Here is an 18,685-nt window from a genome sequence, read left to right as displayed (position 1 = left end):
GTAGATCTTTCTAATCTCTCTGAGCATTAGAGGTGCAGATGTGGTTTTCAGTACTCTACATATTTTTAGAACAATTTTCAACCTGTTATGGAGGGAGCAGGTTTTCTTTTTTACAGGAGGAAGAGTGCTACCTGTTCAAAGAAGGCATTATTAAATGTAAAAAACCCACCCAAAACATTAACAAAAATGTAGATAATTTCAGAATACTTTCAATAAACCCACCTGGCCCACAAGGAGTTAATTCTCTCCTGGATTTATCAGTTATCAAGAAGATTGTCTCAAGAAAGCTCCTAGTCTGACACTCTTTTGCTGTCCCCTCCCTTCTTTGTTCTCTTCCTTCTTTCTCCGATTACAGTTCCAAAAACAACACCCAACCTCCTGAGGTCAATGGTTAATACTCCTGACTGTTTATATAGTCTCCAGCAGCAGAGCTCAGGCCTTTCAGCACTGGGCTAGCTCCAGCACCATGGCTGGCTTCTGGCAGATGATCGTGGCCTTTAGGAAATACCTGATCCTAGTGTTTGTACCCCTTGTGTTTCTTCCTCTGCCCTTGGCCATTCCTACCAAGGTAAGAACTTTTAAAATTGAATTTGGGAGCCAAATCTCTCCCTAGAATTGTTCCTTTCAAGTGACAGAGGACATTCAGATTCTTTTTCAGGGACTATTTCTTCATCTCTTACTTGAAGATCTCTTTTTTTTCTAAGCAGAGCCCTTTGCTTACCAATAGTGGGGAACTATAAAAGCAGCAGGACATAGGTGGATGGACATCTGGGATTGTGGATCCCAGAAGAATGCTCCGTGATGAGATTTGGTCACTTTTGCTTTGCATCTAACCAATTCAGCAGAGGACTTCCTGTGCTGAAGCTCATTCATGGGAACCTAAGTTACAATCTAAGGCTCAGTTTGAATCTCCCTTCTGACTTTCTGACAGTATCCAGTCCACATCTTCTGTTAATATTTTCCTTGCTGTTGTTGCCAGACAGAGGAGGTATTTCTCTTGCTCAGATGGACGAGGCACTCTGATACAGAAGGATTTAAAAAATAAATAAAAATGGGTATTTAATCCTCTTTTTTTTACATACCTTTCTAAACAATGATATACAATTTAAAATGCCAAGGTCTGAAAGCCACTTTGTTTAGGGTTCCTTCTGTAATAGTTAACTACAAAACCCTGTGCTGGTGGAGACGTCGAGCACTGAAATGCAGCACTGTGAGCAGGCTGCCTGCCAGCTTCCTGCTGCTTCTTCACGCTGCTTTATTTCTCACACTCCCAATCTCTTCATGCAAACAGATCTAATCTCAGCTCTTCAGGTCTCTTATTACAGTTCTAGCATCATTCAATACCTAGTTCAAATCTACCTGTCACTGGACATCAAGTCCTTGCTTTTTCCTCTGGCCTTTGCTTGTTTGTGTCGTGCTCCCTGCTGATTCCCAGTGTCATGGCTCCCTCAGCAGCCTTCATTACTCAGTCCTCTCTCTCTTCTTCTGCAGCCTGTACCAAAGCTCATTCCTCCTCACAGCTCTGAGCATTATCAGAGACTTTGGAGCTATCACCAGAGGACTGTAAGTAAGAGGGATAGAGTGACACTGGCTCAAGATGAAGTGTGGCAACTGATCAGGCGTGTCCTCTTACTCCCTTGCTAGGCAAATCAAATCGCTAAAACACCACTGCAAAGCTTTCTATGAAGAATATCAGAGGAAAATAAAGAACCCTTTTTTTGCTAATTAACTTTCCATAGGCAAGAGAGTTGCTAAAGTTAAGAGAGATCTGGATCAGGAAAGTTCTAAGTAGCCATAGAGAGAGATTTATGGTGGATTTGTGTTCTGAGGCCATGAGTTCACACTTGCTGGAGTCATTGTTATCAGAAAAGTCCTTGGTGTTGTCTGTGGAATGATCTAGCAGTCTTGGTTCAGTTCCTTCTTGAAAAATTACTCTCTCTGGTTTCTAAGCAATCAGCTCCAACACAATAATTTAAAATGTCCTGGACTTTTCCCCTTGCAATCTGTAGCAATATTTCTTGTGCTAGAATTGTGCACTGTGGTATTGCTAAGCAGGAAGAGCTGGTACTTCGGCATGCGGTGCTGTAAGCAGACAATTTACAGGATGGAATTTCACATTTTTCTGCTCTGTTGAACTGTTTTAACCTTCCCTGTAATGACAGAGCAGTGGAAACTAAACCATTACAAATTAGAGCAAACAATGCTAAAGATTCTGTCTAAACACAGAGGAATGCCCATAGACATTCACAAGTGGCTTTGTGAAAAGCCATATTCCGGCTTTTACTGAGAGCCTGTTCATAGTAGGCTGGAATAGGGTTGTGATACATGGTCCCAAGCCCTGCTAAGGTCTCTCAAAGGTACCCACTGGCATTTTTTAATAAGAAAAATGGAAGGAAAATGAAGGAAAGTTGCTGTCAGTGCTTGATGAGATGCATAATTAAGGTTCTTACTGCTTTCATTCCAAATAAGGCTCAAAAAAGCATCTTTTTATCACTTGATGGATCTCTCTCAGCTTTACTTCTCCAACTCTGCTGCTCTGGTCATTTACTTAAACTGCTGTTGTCTTCTTTGCTCCAGCCTACTCAGCTCCCTTGTTCTTCCTTTTCCTTCATCAGCTCTGTAACTTCCATGCCGTGTTCAGATACCCTGAGCATGTTCTGAAGCATCACAAGTTTGATCCTGGCCACTGTTATTCCAGCTCCTTGGTTTAACCCTCTGTAATGTAGCCATCACAATTTCCATCTCTTCACTGTTTCCTCAGTAAGCATCACTACATTTTCATTCATACTGTCCAGAATATTTTAGAGGGCATCCTTGATCCAAGACCACAAAACCACTTTTTTATGCCTTTGGATTTGCTGGTGCCTGTGATTGTGATAGTTCAGAAATGAGGAGTACTCTAACCTGCTTCCTTCACCAGCCCAGCCATATGAAACTCTGTTGTGATGTTATTTTGAATCTTCTTAGTGTACAGGAGCTGAGATAAATATTTTTATGTAAAACTTGAAATAGTTGTCCAAAGCAGAACTAAATCAGTGCTTTTCTCAGAAGAAAAAAAAAAAAGAGTAACATGCAAGAGGGGATCATACTTTCTTCAAGAATCAAACTAAAATCAGTGGAAACTGAAATTGATCTGTGACCAGTTTGTCTGTACTAGGCTAAAAATTCAGTGAAAACCAGACAAAAGCATTTAAAGTTCAAGGAATCCAGGCTGTTGAAATTACTTGGGGTCCATCTGGGCCATGTTCTGAACCACGTGGAGAAAGAAGTGGAGAAACTCTGACTGGATCAGTAACTATGCAACCCCAAGATAGGGGAAGAAAAGAAAGCAACACCATCAGCAAAATCAAGAAGTCTGTGCAGGGACTGCCAATCCCTTATCATTAAGGGTTCAAAGTCATCTTCTATGTTTCTTAGTTTTACCTATTGGATGTTCCCAGCATTTCTGTCAAGGTTGTTGAACAGTTTGTTGTTTGATTAGGATCTGCATAGGCAGGGAGGATAGGCAGGAGAGATAAATGGAAAAGAACTTTTTCTCTAATCCCTTTATCAGGCAATAAATTTAATTATGGGCTGTTGCCTGCTCAAAGCCTAAGTGAGACATACAGTCTGTTCTGATTGCATGTACCCTTCTTCTCCCAGGAGGCCGAATGTGGTTATGTTATCATAGTCATGGCACTGTTTTGGTGCACGGAAGCTTTGCCATTGGCGGTCACAGCTCTCTTGCCTGTCCTGCTGTTCCCAATGATGAACATCATGGATTCGACAACAGTAAGAGACCTTGCTCTATACACATATGCCTACATATTTCTTGGTCAGCTTCCCTCTTTCAGGGATTCTTTCCAGGGTGATTTCCAGAGTATGGTGCAAAGAGAAAAGTGCTTTCATAGGTTCATAGAGTGGATTGGCTTGGAAGGGACCTTAAAGATTGTCTAGTTCCAACCCTCCCACCTTCTACTACACCAGATTGCTCAAGGCCTTGACACCTCCAGTGAGGGAGCAACCATGACCTTACTGAACAACCTGTTCTGGTGTCTCACCACCCTCACTGGAAAGAATTTCTTTCTAATATCCGGGCTAAATCTGCCCTCCTCTATTCTTGCACTGGCAATCTGCTGTCCATGGAACAGGACTTGCATGAGCCCAGAGTGAACTCTGGGTGGAGCTGCTAATCTGAAACTGTGGAATCATAGAACCATAAAATGGTTTGGGTTGCAAGCAAAGGCCATCTAGTCCATGCAGTGAGCAAGGTCATCCTCCATTAAATTGGGTTGCCAGGAGCCCCATCAAGCCTGACCTTGAGTAACGCTAAGGATGAGGCCTCAACTACCTCCCTGGACAATCTGTTCCAGTGTTCCACTACCCTCATGGTAAAGAACTTCTAATGTCCAGTCTAAATCAACTCTTGTCTGATTTCAAACCATTGCCCCTCCTTCTATCACTGCAGGCCTTTGCAAACAAGCCCCCTTCAGGTACTGGAAGGTTGCTATTAGGTCTCCCAGGAACATGCTAATGTCTTTGGAAAAAGATCCTCCCTCACAAAATACCTTCTCTCTTGGCTTCTTGTCACTATTTTGGTCCATCTTACAGGTCTGCCAGGAGTACTTGAAGGACAGCAATATGCTTTTCATTGGAGGTCTGCTGATGGCCATTGCTATTGAGACTTGGGACCTTCACAAGCGTGTTGCTCTGCGGGTCTTGCTTATCACTGGTGTCAGACCAGCCCTGTAAGTAAGAGACATGAAAATGCTGTGGATTAAAAGGACTTTATGGTATTAGTTCCCATCTCAGAGCTGCCTGTATTCTCCTGTGTGAATCTGCAAATCATATCCTACAAATGCTTTTCTACACTCCAAGTGAGTTAGTGCCTGAGCAAACCTTGCAAATGGGGATCCTCTGATGTGTTACAGACCTGGTGCCTCTTTTTTTTTGCATTCCAAATGGCTTGAGGTGGAGACATAGCAACCAGAGAGTCAACACTGGAAAGGCAAGGGTGCTGCTAGGCTTGGCCAGAAGCATTGCTTTAGGCAGTCAGAAAAGACTACAGCTGAAACACAGAAAATACATACTCCTGACTGTTATGCTGATTGCAAAGAGAAGGGAAAATATGGGGATGCTTGTTCTGAAAACAATGAATGTTTACCAGACTAGAACTTTAAGCTATGCAGAGGCTACATGGTCCTATTTAATTTGTCTCTGATCATAAGAAGAGAGAATACTGGAGGAAATTACAAAGCAATAGAATAAAAATGCATACAAGATAAAGCCCTTTTCATCTAATGTATAATCTACATCTCATCTGAAGAATAATTCTGAGACAAATAACAGAGTAATACTGAAACGAGGATTAGAATTTTATATGAGCAGGAGGAGAATCTTAAATAACAGAGATGGGCTAAAATTACCAAAAAAATAAAATAAACCAAAGTAAAATAGAGATCATCTTCCTTATGGCTTAAACTGATTGCCACTTGGGATCAACTACAGCTTGCAATTAATCTTCAAGAATATATTATTATATATTAATGTGTGTTATTGAGATGGTGTGTCTTCTTCAAAAGCATGCAGAATAACAGGATCAAGGAACTGTTTGCTCCAAGATCCCAGCTCTCACTTTCCTAGTCATTAGGAATGTAAAAGCCCAGCTGGCTGAAACTGCAAATATTTCTGTTCAGTGTGTGTCAGTCACAGAGCAGACAAGGGTAAGGAAATGCTAGGTTGGAACTGCTGAACGGTTTCCAAACCCAGCACTTGCAACCAAAGCTTTGTAACAACAACAACAAAAGGGGCGTTGCAGTGCTGAGTCCTGAACAGATCTTTCCAACCCTTTTCCTTCCAGGCTTCTCCTGGGTTTCATGGTTGTGACTGCCTTCCTGTCAATGTGGATCAGCAATACTGCCACCACTGCCATGATGGTCCCAATAGCACAAGCGGTATTGGACCAGATGCACAAGTCAGAAATGGAGTGTGTTGTGACTGGCCAAGGGCATGAAAATGTCAATAAAGCCTTTGAACTGCAGGAAACACCATCTAAACCAGATGGTGTCAAAGAAGAGAATGAAAAAGGTGAGTGGGTTATGGGTGGGCTTCCTTTTTTAGGGTAATGGGCAATGGCCTGATGCCTTCTTCACTGTCCTTATAGTTGCTGGCAAATTCTAAAAGAAGAAGGTACCTAAAGCACCCTGCCTGTATTAGGCAGCATTTATGAGCCCCTTCCATGAACCAGACCAAAGCACAATAAGATTTACTGACTTGGCTGAAGTTAGAAATGGACTGGAAATATAAAGCAATGATAACAAATCAACAAAACAACAAAATGTATCAGTTCTCCATTAGCTGCAGCCTTTAGATTAGGTTTGATTTTTCCTTATTTATTTATTTTGGGTCAATTATTATCTACTGTGCAACATATCAGATAAAATGGAATTTCTGAAGGAAAATTTCTGGCCTATTTCATGCCAGAAGGTTAGGGATTAACATGATCTTTCTAATCCAAAGATACACAATCATGCAGCAATATCTCTTTACCAGCTGTCTTGCCCTCTTCCCACCTTTGAGAGGACTCCAGTGTTTCTAAACCTCAGTGCCATCAGTCAGCTGCTGCTACAGAAGGAGTTGCCTTCACTCCATCTCTTCTGACTCTCTTGCACCTTCCTGAATTCTTGCCTCTCTCCCTCCATGTGCAGACATTGCCCTAGTTCACCAAAAAGTGTCAGCAGTATGTTTAGATTTTTATCACACATTTCAACTTTGCCTCATCTGAAAGAGTGCTCTGTACCAGTGAAAATGGAAAGAAAATCAAAGATTTAACAATGCCAGACTTAAAATAAGGGAATTAGGCTCCTTCAGCTTTGAGTCTTAGCCTTGGAGGACTGCATTACACAGGCACCAGATATGTTCCTATCTAATCTGCCTTCTCTAACTCTTTTGTTCCTGTCTTGGGACCTAGGTAGTAGTCATGTACTGACACTTGAAGAAGATAGAAAGATAAATGAAAACCTGATAGAGAAGGAACACAAGAAATTCTCCAAGGGAATGTCTCTCTGTATTTGTTACTCAGCCAGTATTGGAGGGATTGCAACTCTGACTGGGACAACACCGAATCTGGTACTGCAGGGACAAATTAATCAGTAAGTCTGGTTGAATTTGGGATTGCATACCCCCCAAACTGCATCAGTCTGCTACAGCTGGCTTCTAGCCAGCACAGAGAAGGAAAACATCAATTTGATATCTTTGCTGGGAAGTTAGCTTCTCTTCCATAATGGGCCTCATGGTACCCACTTGTCTGGGTCATCAATTAAATGCAGGAGAGAGTGCAGAATTTTGGGTGCTAACAGCCATCTGCATTTTACAGGCTCTTTCCTTTGAATGGCAATGTCATCAACTTTGCCTCTTGGTTCTCCTTTGCCTTCCCCACCATGGTTGTGTTGCTGATTTTGACATGGCTTTGGCTCCTGATAATGTACCTGGGCTTTAAGTAAGTACCCTTTACTCACTGTAGTACAGCTGACAGGCATGTTAGCAAGTACTTACTGCATGTTGTAACACAAGTGGTACTTTTGTTGAGGATCCTATCCTTGTATGTCAGACTTGCAAGTGATGAAGTCCTCCCATACAACAGAGATTAGCAGAACAGAAAGTATTTACTGCCACATTTTCTCTGAGGAATCTGATCAAATCCCAGCTAGAGATACTCTGTAGATGAAAACTGAAAGATAGAGCTGCACATAGTCTGTTCTGAAGCATTGCTTTCATGTCCTGGGAGACTGTTGTGCTTCAAAGCAGGAAATTGATTTCTCCATAGAGCTGGTAAATATCTTTGTGATGAGAATTGCTACAGACCTAAAGGATTAGTGTTGTGCCAGTTTCCAATGCTAATAACCCTGTACCACTGGCTTGCAATACCCACCTGGTTAATACTTAACCTGTCACTTTTGTATTTATCCCCAACCTCCTTTCTCTCATATGAAAAGAACACTGTAATACCTGAAAAGGTATTTTCCTCCTCAAATTCTTCTACCAAAATTCTCTCTTTCTGTAAGCTTGGCAACTCTTTACTTCTGGTGATCTTGGCAGTGACACTGCCACTGCCATTATGTCCCTCCCTGTGCCCTGTTTATCTGTGGGTCATGAGCTTTTAGGGGTAGGAAACTTCACTCTGATCGTTCTGGCAATACACAGTAGAAAGCAGTCACTCCCCCTGCTGCTGCTGCTGTATACACATCATTTCCATATGCACATGTAAGTGCATATATCTAAAAGAAAATATGACTGAGCATAAAATTTGCATTCTTAACGCTGAGGCTATCTGGCAAATTTCTCTGACTTTTGTTGTTGTTGCTGTCCATTTTCTTCCAGTTTTCGGAAGACTTTTGGTTGTGCTGCAGATGCCACCACAAAGGCTAAGGAGAAACAGGCCTATAAGACTATCAAGGAAGAGAGCAAGAAATTGGGCCCAATGAAATTTCCAGAAATAGCAGTTTTGGCTGTCTTCATACTGCTGGTACTGCTCTGGTTCACAAGAGAGCCTGGTTTCATACCAGGCTGGGCAACCATTTTATTCAACAGTGAGCATAGGTAATTGCACTTCTCCTTCTCAGAATAAAAATGAAGTAGTCTGGGTTGCATACACGTGAAAACATGACTGGGCTAAACATCTGACTGATCTATTGCAGCTATGTCACTGATGCTACAGCTGCCATCTTCATTTCAATTCTGCTGTTCATGATCCCTGCCAACATGGATTACACTGACAGAGAACAAACAGGTATGGTCACTGAAGGCATCAGAAATCAACAGAATACAGAATTAACCAGGTTGGAAAAGACCCCCAAGATCATCAAGTCCAACCAATCACCCAACACCATCTAATCAACTAAACCATAGCACCAAGTGCCCCATCCAGTCTCTTTTTAAACACTTCTAGTGATGGTGACTCCACCATCTCCCTGGACAGCCCATTCCAATGGTAAATCACTCTTGCTGGAGATCTTTCTCCTCACCTTGAACCTAAACCTCCCCTGCACAGCTTGAGACTGTGTCTTCTTGTTCTGGTGCTGCTTGCCTGGGAGAAGAGACCAACCCCCACCTGGCTACAACCTCCCTTCAGGGAGTTGTAGACAGCAATAAGGTCTTCTCCAGGCTAAGCAACCCCAGCTCCCTCAGCCTCTCCTCACAGGGCTGTGCTCCAAACCCCTCCCCAGCTTTGTTGCCCTTCTCTGGACACATTCCAGCAACTCAGCATCTTTCCTAAACTGAGGAGCCCAGAACTGGACACAGGACCCAAGGTGTGGCCTAACCGGTGCTGAGTACAGGGCAGAATGACTTCCCTGCTCCTGCTGGCCACACTGTTCCTGATCCAAGCCAGGATGCCATTGACCTTCTTGGCCACCTGGGCACACTGCTGGCTCATGTTTAGCCAACTGTCAACCAGTACCTCCAGGTCCTTTTCAGGACAGAACCTGGTTTAGATCCACAAAGGAAATTCCAACCATTAAACAAGATTTCAGGCTGTGCTTCCTGCACTGCTACAGCTGTGTGCTTTAGGGTGGGCAAGGCATATATCCAGTGAAAGGTCTCTTGCATCTTGTCAGTTAAGCAAGTAGGAAACTCCTACCCCCAGCAGTGCTGCAGACAGTAGTGTACACCTATGTAAAAGCTTTTCTGCAGCTGGAGTCTTCAGGAAGGAATATGTGACTTGACTGAAACAGCTCTGCACATCTGTGGCCATACTTTCAACTCACCTGTGTTCTCCTGTGCCTCTCGGAGCATCTGCAGAGCATTTGCTACTATTTCTGCAAGTCAGGTTTTAAAATCTGTGTTGGTAAGGCTCCCATCACGTGCTTTAGGACATAATGCCACAGTCTACTGGCTCTTGCTGACTGAAGTGTTTCAGACTAGGCTCACCTCTCTCTTCTTTGGAGAGCATGATATGGCTTACAAAATGTGTTTGGCTTTTAGGTGGCAAGCCAAAGATCCGAGCACCTCCAGCTCTGTTGGACTGGAAAACCGTCCACGAGAAAATGCCGTGGAACATTGTGTTTCTGCTGGGAGGAGGCTTTGCCTTGGCCAAAGGCAGCGAGGTAACATTCCTCTGCTTACCTGGAATTTGTCTTCCTGGGTGTTCTCCCTCTGGCTTTTCAGACGTGCTCTCCCAGAACACAAGAGGGCAGGCTGGCAGCACCAAAGCTGCCTTCCCTCAGCCAGTGGCAGCAGGTCAGACTGCACCACCCTTCGGAGACCTGCGGTTAGAACAAAGATCTCTCTCTGCCTGTGCAGCTGGGATGGCACCACCAGTCAAGGCAGCACAATTAACTATTTCTGGAAAAGTGAATGATTAAGAAACGGCCCCAAACGCATTAAAGGTTCTATTGAATAAAATTTAAATGAAGTGGCAAGCATGAGGAGATAGAGTGCCTAGCTTGGGTCTCCAAACTATTTCAGACAAACTAGATTTTTTTTTTTTAAAGCCCTGAATATTGATCATGTGCAACTGATAGCCTGAGCAGAAAAAGAATTATTTGCTATCAGTTACATACTGTAAATGTAATAATCTGCTTCTTTCAAATTCTTTGGAAAGGAAAGCACAGCTCTTGCCATTTACCCTACCAAATTATCATGTCTATGAGCATTGCCTCTCACATATTTATCTTAAGGCAAGGTAGAATAAGTATGAGGAATGTTGCTGGACTGTGATATGGCTGTTTCTTCTCCAGCCTGCTGTCCTGACAGACCTCTTTTCTCTGTTGCAGGAGTCTGGTCTGTCTGCGTGGTTAGGCACCCAACTGACTCCTCTGGAGCAAATCCCTGCCCCAGCTATTGCTCTCCTGTTGTGCCTTCTCGTTGCCACTTTCACTGAGTGCACCAGCAATGTGGCCACCACCACCCTCTTTCTCCCTATTCTGGCTTCAATGGTAAGTTCCAGCATTTCAAAACACTCTTACAAGAAACTCCTTTCAACTGCTTTCAATTCCTCTCCAAGCATACATCTGCTCTGTTCTACAACCTGACTGTCTGACTTAACCAAGCACTGGTTTGTGTATCTGATGAGGAATACAAGATTTAAATGACACATATCTCTATGTGAACACAGAAGTGTTCACACCCCTCCACCCCCCTGTTTGGTTTAACCTTCCTAAAACCATTGCTGGTTAAAAGTAGAGGGATTAAATTCATTGCCATATTAGACTTTGCCTTCTGGCCTAAACAACCTCATGAGGTCACTGCCAGCTGTACTTGTTTTTTCCTATTTGTTCTGCATAAAGACAGCAGCAGCATTTGCTTCCCTGCAACATTCCAGTACTATATTTCACCCTGACCACTGGCCTTCCAGAATGCTCTGAAGGTGATAGCATTAGTCAAGCTCCCTGACCTAATTCAGACTTTTGTGTTTCCGCATGAGATTCCTGTTGCTGGGGTAGACTTAGTTCTGCAGTGTGAAAAGCTGGTTCCAGGGAGAAACTGGAATGAGCTCCACCAAAATCTTTTTGCATAGGCCACAGACTCCAGTTAACCCCTAAGCAGATCCCTTCAGAGCTTGGGCTACCCTGTTGCTCCTGATAATTTAATATAGTTCTTAACCAGTTTGAAGCCTGGCTTCAGAGTTGGCTGCAACCATTATTATCAATGCATACTGCAGCAGTGACCAGATTCCACAATCAAGGAACACAAAGCACTGACCACTAAATCAGTTTTTGCAGTTGCTGCTGTCCTGGGTCCCAGCTGCATAAAGACATCAGCGGCAAGTTTCTAAAGCAGAACCCAAATCTGAATGGCTGCAGTGTTAGGGAAAGAGGGAGGTTTCTGACGTGGAGAAGTGCAATCAGTCTTCAGCCCAAAGACTTCGGTGCGTTTTTGTGTATCAAACCCATAAGCTCTGCTCTCCCTCAGGCTGAAGCAATCTGCCTCCACCCACTCTACGTCATGCTGCCCTGCACACTTGCTGCATCGTTGGCATTCATGCTCCCGGTGGCCACTCCTCCTAATGCCATTGTCTTCTCATATGGACAACTCAGGGTTGTAGATATGGTGAGCCAAAGCATATTCTTTTCAGAACTTTCATCACTAGTTTTGAGTTTTCCTTTTTCTAATATTGGTTCCCCTTGGAAGTGCTTTAGACAACTCACTTTACTCAGCCTATGACAAATGGAGAGAAGAACGAATGTGTGTGAATAAAGGGTCACACTGACTCTAATTTAGACTCAGAGCCTTACAGAGCTGCTATTGAGCTTTCAGAGAGTAGCCAAGGCCTCTTGAAGATGTTCCAGCAAGAGCTTACTGTCAATGGGAGATAGCAATGTCTAACTTTTAAAAAGCTCAAATGTAGATCTCAAGGATATCAAAGAGCCTGATTATCTGGACAGTTTTTCTGCAGGGATTAGGGAAAAACCCAGCACATCTCAGTAGGCTGTCCCTGATGCCCTTTCTCACTATGTTAAAGAAAGATGGATAAGGATGTCATGTCTATTGGTAACTTTTATAACTTTTTTTATTGATAACTTTTATAACCAAGAAGAAATCCAAAGTAATGTTAGAGAGACAGGTCAACAGAGAAAATCCTACGTAAGTGGACTGAAAAGATTTCAGGACTTCTAGTTTAAGAGTTTTATCCAGTGGAAAATCATTTCCCCCTAATACAAATTGCTTAAATGTGATTTGAGGGAGTTGTGAAAGAAGGCCAAAGAGAAAAATCTAATGATACAATCAATCCTAATCAGGAAGGAAGTACTGAGTTCACCTAATAACCCTTCTCTTTCATAATTGCAGGCCAAAGCTGGGTTTATGCTCAACATCCTAGGAGTTCTGACCATAACTCTAGCCATCAACACCTGGGGTTCATCTTTGTTTGACCTGCAAACTTTCCCATCTTGGGCAAATAGGACAGGAACGTGCCTATAATCAGCAGAGGCAAAGGAACCAACGATTGTTTTTGTTAGAACTGAAATGAGAGCAAGACTGTAATCTGCAGGAGGTTTGCTGAGGTGGGGGGTTAAGAGACAGGCCAGCTCTGTGGAAAAGGACAAGCCACCTACAAGCAAAATCATTCAGTTGGTGACAGTAATCAAATTGCCTAACAGTGCTGCTCAGCAGGCAATTCTGTTACCCCAGCAGTATGAAGAGATAACCTTTGGCTTTCCAGCTGTTCCAGATGTCTATAGATTTTCTGCCTCTGCAGAAATACACACCTAAAAGGAAGAAGAGAGACTTTACATTCCTGATTTCATGCATATGTCTGCATCTTATCACAACTGAGATGCCTGTTCACCTGTGAGTCGTACAGGCCTCTGTGTTTATGTGCAAATGTATATGAGTGTTGGATCCTCTGTGGGCACATGCTGTGTGAGCACAGAGAGATCACCTACTGTCAGCCTGTTCTATTACTTCGAAACCTATTTATTTGCAGTCCCCCCTAATATGAATGTCAAAGACCATTATTTATGTGAGATTACAGCACGATAAGAGTTGCAGTATTCTTCTGAGAAGGGGAGAATCCTTGTATCCTAAAATATGTATGACAGAATTAAAGATTTCTTTTTTTAATGTACCCTCATGTTATGGAGGTTTTTCCCTATTATATATCACTGCTTCTACTTCTGTCTTCCATGTGTCCACCGCTTGTCTGCGTGCTCACTGATGATAACCTTGAAATAATCAGAGAAGTTAGCACAATTGATTTTCTCTTATCATTGAAGTAATAATTACTTTATTATTAAGAGTCCACTTTTCTTGGACTCTCAAAGCCAAGATCTGCTTTTTTTCAAAGGCCCCCTGAAATGACTTTATTTGTTTACATATCGTTAAATATTTCATCCCTTTTCTGCTGGAACTGACTTTCTGTAGCACATAGACTCCTAATGACCAAACTGACAAAGGCACTGGAATATCCAAAGACACTTTGCCAAATCAAGCACTTTGAGGTTGGGTTCAGACAGATCAGATCTACAGCATGTGCCCCTGAACTTAATGCTTTGTTCTGTTGTTGCCTGTCAAAGTTTTTCCCCAAAGCCCGTTGCATTTCTGAAATCCCTCTTGAACCATACTGGTTTGATGAGTGTGAATGGGAGTGAATTTCACTCTTAAATAGTAGTCTTTCTTCTTTATCTATCCTGAAGTGTAGCATACATTTGATTTATAATTTTACTGTTGTTGTTATAAAATGTTAGAATTCACTGACCTGCAGTAGTCTCTTTCCAGTTCCAACTGTTATGGCAATTCTGGTACCTGCTGGTCGTTGATTCCCTTTGCACAAACAGCTTCATTGGTCTGCCAAGCACAGCTGCTCTGGAAAATCACTGTTTCAGAGAGAATGGTTTGGTATTAACTCTTCAGTGGCGTTGAAAGGCAGTGTTTTGATTTGGTGTGTGTTAGGGCTCCAATAAAGTATCCACAGCACAAAAAGGAAGGACATTTATTCTCTTTTTGCTAATGAGCTCCTAAGTAATTGATTTCAATCACATAATGACTTGCTCAGGTCACTGCTAAACCACTCACCTTCCTCCCCTTCACATTTACCTCTACCAAAGAACACCCAAATGTGCCTAAACATTTTCATTACCCTGCTGATTCTAAGTACCTAAAAGTGACAAACTCAAGCAGATGATTTGCTGCAAGCCTCTCCCTTCTCTGCTCTTTGTCTACAGCACCAGGGCAGGCAGTGTGCACAGCTTTTGTTTGCTTTTTGTTTTCTTTGAAACACTTGCACATGGTTTACATGTCCTTCTAAATTACTGCTTAGCTAAGCAGGAAATGCTGAATCCTTACAACATTTCCCATCAGCCTCTCCTTCCAGCCCTTTAAAAGTGTGTTATGGTTCTTTGAAGTCTTTTCTATTAGTCTTCATTATTCAGAGGCTGTGGTGTGCTTAAGTACATGCAGCAGCACAGGTGCAATCTTTATGGCAATCTCCAGAAGAAAGAAGAGAGACATCAAGTAGCACAGAGTGTCACAGGGCCAATGCAATCATGCTGGGTGTTCCATGTTCATTAGCATGGATGAGTAGGTAAAGGCTGGAGACATCAGGAAGTGGCTGCAGCGAAAGTTACTCAGGGGGTAGACAAATGCCCAGCTTCCAGAAGAATGCAGGTGAAAAGCTGCAGTCTGTAGACAGAGGAGCTAACAGTAACACCAGGACATAGCAAGGATGGAAAATTTCATGATTGGTTTCCACCTTGAAGTGATGGTGGCAGCAAGTACACACTGGGCAGTTTCTTGCCTTGGGCATGTCTGAGCGCAGGACTAGTTGAGGTTCAGCTAAATATAGTGTGCTTGTGCAAAACCCAGTAGCACTATTAAAAATGTTCATAATTTTCTAAGCAAAGCAGGTAGAAAGTGTTTCTGAGCCCCATCATTACACAGCTCACCTTTGAAGGGTGGTTCCCCATTATGTTTCCAGATATTGCCCTCAAGGAGTGGCTCCATTTCCCATTGTGCGATCAACTTTCACAATCTTCTGTGAAACTGCCAGCTCAGCACCTGCTGTAGTTAGGTGTGATTTCCACTGCAGCTCTTCATTTCGGAGCTGACACTGAGTTTGTTTAACATGAAAGTTGTAAGTGATAAATTTGTTAATGACAAGGGGCTGTCTGCCTTCTTGCCTGCCTTCTCTAAAAGGCCAGTGCTCGACAAAACCACAAAATACAGGTTTCCCACACTATACACCAGTGAGTAAGTGAGTGACTCGCAGTCACCTCCTCTTTTTTCCCCTGGAGTGATGGTGCTGTCTTGCCTTGCCTTGCCCAGACACACACACACACACATACACACACACACACACATTCTACAGGCACATACATGTACACCAAAGAGCGGTAAACATACACATTTCTACAGCACACACCAGAAAAACAGGTTAATTTTAAGCAGGCAAATGCAATGATGAAAATAGCCTACATTTGAGAAAGGCATTTCATCATCAACATCATCATGCAAGGGTCACTTCATCCAGCACTAAAATGCCCCCTCCCTGGAAGTGTCCAAGCCAGGTTGGATGAGGCCTTGAGCAACCTGGGCTGGTGGAAGGTGTCCTTGCCCATGGCATGTGGGTTGGAACTCAATGGCCTTTAAGGTCCCTTGCAACCCAAACCATCCTATGAATCTATGAAACCATGAGCAGATTTAACAGAGCACATGACAATTTTGAGGCTAAAACAAGGTAAAGCATAAAACAGCTTAATGGCAGCATTTGTAATCCTCAAGTTGGTTTGGAGGAACCACAAATGTGCTCCTGGTCACTTAAAAGGCATTAAAATGAACTTGAAGGAATCCTTGTCATATAGCACTGAAACCTTGAAATATGTCTAAATTTTACAATTTAATTCCTAAGCTCTCATAAAAAAACCCAAACCCCCCCCAAAAAACCCCCAAACCAACCAAACAAAAAACCACAAGCAAACAAAACCAACAAACCCCACCCAAAAAACCACAACAAAACAAACCCAAAAGCTGCTGTGACAGTTATAGGCTGGTGCCTAGGAAATTTCCAGAGGTGTTGAGTAGAAAAGAGTAGAAAGTAAATAAATTACCATTGGATGTAAAATAAAAATAGTCATAGAATCAATAAGGTTGGAAAAGACCTCGAAGATCATCAAGTCCAACCAATCACCCAACACCTCATGACTACTAGACCATGGCACCAAGTGCCACATCCAATCCCCTCTTGAACACCTCCAGGGACGGCGACTCTACCACCTCCCTGGGCAGCACATTCCAATGGCTAACAACTCTCTCTGGGAAGAACTTTCTCCTCACCTCAAGCCTAAACTTCCCCTGGCACAGCTTGAGACTGTGTCCTCTCATTCTGGTGCTGGTTGCCTGGGAGAAGAGACCAACCCCCTCCTGGCTACAACCTCCCTTCAGGTAGTTGTAGACAGCACTAAGGTCTCCCCTGAGCTGAAGTCTAAATAATGCCATTGGCTTGCTAACTGGGATAAAAACAATAGGTTGATGCCTAGGAAATTTCCAGAAGCATTGCTTTTAGGGAAGCTTTATCATAGAATCAGAGACTCATTTCAGTTGGAAAAGACTTCACGGATCATCAAGTCCAACCATCAACCTAAGACCACCATAGCCATTAAACCATGTCCCCAGGCACCATGTCCACGCTGTTCTTGAGCATATCTTTCTCAGGCAAATAAAATAGAGATTAAAAAAATATTTTCAGAAAGCAAAAGACAAACCACCAAAACACAAAGGTCTTGTATGTACATGTGGACCTTTCTCCCAAGGCCGTAAGAGCAGCTCCACTCTTGTCCTTGGAAGTAATCCCCCCTCAGGTGACTGTGGCTTATTACAGGCAGTAGAGTGCATCCTAGTGCAAAATTCCAGCTCTCTCCATCTAGGCACACAGACAGATTCTAGGAATACAACTCTCAGCTCTCAATCAGCACATGGAGTTTGGTGTTTGCGAAGACAGAAACAGACTTTCAGACGTCTGCAATGCAGAATAACTAGATGAAGGGCAGAAAACAGAAACACAAGGACTTGGGGAATCTGTGACTTTAAATCATTAAGGAATTTCACAACCCTCCTTTTCTTTTTTTTCCTGCTCCAGCGCGGAACCAATAAAACTATTTACAACTTGATTCACTGAACTTTACGATTGGAGTTAGTTAATGACCAAGGTGCCAAAGTCTGGAAATGAAGTGGTTTGAAGGTACTAATCACCTGGTGTCCAAAATAACAACTGTTTAATAGGACTTAATCACTACTGTCAATGCTGTGCGTTTTCTCCTATTAAAGAAACACTTAATGGTATTTATCCTTTCATCATGCTACCAGAGGTCAGGCTGCCGTTCGGGAGCTGCCGGCTCCTTTGCCGTGTGCCATCTAGTGGCTGCAGGCGCTGCACAAAGATGGGTCCAAGGTTCCTCAACCCAGGCCAGGCACCTCCACGAGGGTTAATCTTCCACAGAAAACACCCTTGAACAGCTAAAGGGGAAAGTAATGGAAGCAGAGGAACACTCCTCAAAGGCAGTGCATGAGCATGCCTTCAAAAATAATCAAATTGATTCAAATCATCAAAAAAGAGGGGGAGGAAATAAATCCCAACAAACAAAGCGCAAACAAATGGAAACAGAGAAGGAACAGAACACTTAACTCAAGGGTTCAACCCTTGTGTATTGTTCTGCATGATTCAGATGAAATTGCTTCAAGGCTCAGACCTTGCATGCCTGTGGAAGGTATCTGTCTTCATAAAACATCAGCTGTGGTGACTTTCAGATGGCACTGAATGTGAAATACTAACATTAAGTATGGTCAAATAAGCCACCAGAACTTTAGCCTGCTTGAAGTTTATACTATTCAGTTGGCATCAGGTTAGCATTAAGGTTCTTTTGTCAACCTAGCAGCATTGCAGCATGAATTTCCTCAGTTCTCTTTATCCCTGCCCATCCTGCAAGAAGCAGAGCAATTTTGGGGTTTCTCAATACCTGCCATTGGGACCTAGGGCTTTCCATGCTTTGGGAGGGGATGGGAAGCCAACTCTCATTAATTCTGCTGATTACAGAGATTCTTTTTTCTATAAAGCAAAAGGAAAAGTGGCTGGAGTTGTTTGTGAAGCTGATGTCCATTTCAAAACAGCATTGCACAGAGTCAGAGGAGCCAGTTGTGTGCAGCGGCAGAAGGGTCTTAGTACAATTAGCTGCTATGGCTCCAGTTTCCCTGGTCACCTGTCAAGTGGCAAGTATCT

The 18,685-nt window shown here is 43.0% G+C and overlaps 1 protein-coding gene across 2 annotated transcripts; it reads left to right on the top strand.

The window, feature by feature from the left end:
- Positions 1-371: 371 nt before the first annotated feature.
- SLC13A2 (solute carrier family 13 member 2) lies at positions 372-13,121 on the top strand. 2 transcript variants are annotated; one of them, XM_054166458.1, is made up of 12 exons: positions 372-568; positions 3,643-3,771; positions 4,591-4,727; positions 5,840-6,066; positions 7,007-7,130; positions 7,355-7,477; positions 8,359-8,577; positions 8,676-8,767; positions 9,961-10,082; positions 10,752-10,913; positions 11,890-12,027; positions 12,766-13,121. In XM_054166458.1, exons 1-12 carry the CDS (start codon positions 467-469, stop codon positions 12,895-12,897), a joined length of 1,707 nt encoding a protein of 568 aa, XP_054022433.1. In that variant the 5' UTR covers positions 372-466; the 3' UTR covers positions 12,898-13,121. The 2 variants fall into 2 exon arrangements, with proteins under 2 accessions (XP_054022433.1, XP_054022432.1); XM_054166457.1 differs by having other exon boundaries at positions 5,840-6,070; positions 6,957-7,130; positions 8,676-8,772; positions 9,975-10,082.
- The last annotated feature ends 5,564 nt before the right edge of the window (positions 13,122-18,685 follow it).

The sequence above is a fragment of the Dryobates pubescens genome, chromosome 13, assembly GCF_014839835.1.
Source record: "Dryobates pubescens isolate bDryPub1 chromosome 13, bDryPub1.pri, whole genome shotgun sequence".
NCBI lineage: Eukaryota > Metazoa > Chordata > Aves > Piciformes > Picidae > Dryobates > Dryobates pubescens.
This window is presented reverse-complemented; position numbering and strand designations above follow the sequence as displayed.

Bases quoted from the DNA above. Each gene is read 5' to 3' on its own strand.
- SLC13A2 (XM_054166457.1), top strand. From the start codon at position 467: ATGGCTGGCTTCTGGCAGATGATCGTGGCCTTTAGGAAATACCTGATC. The intron at 8,773-9,974 runs GTCACTGAAGGC...GGCAAGCCAAAG, and splicing joins ACAGAGAACAAACAGGTATG to ATCCGAGCACCTCCAGCTCT. The intron at 10,914-11,889 runs GTAAGTTCCAGC...GCTCTCCCTCAG, and splicing joins TCCCTATTCTGGCTTCAATG to GCTGAAGCAATCTGCCTCCA.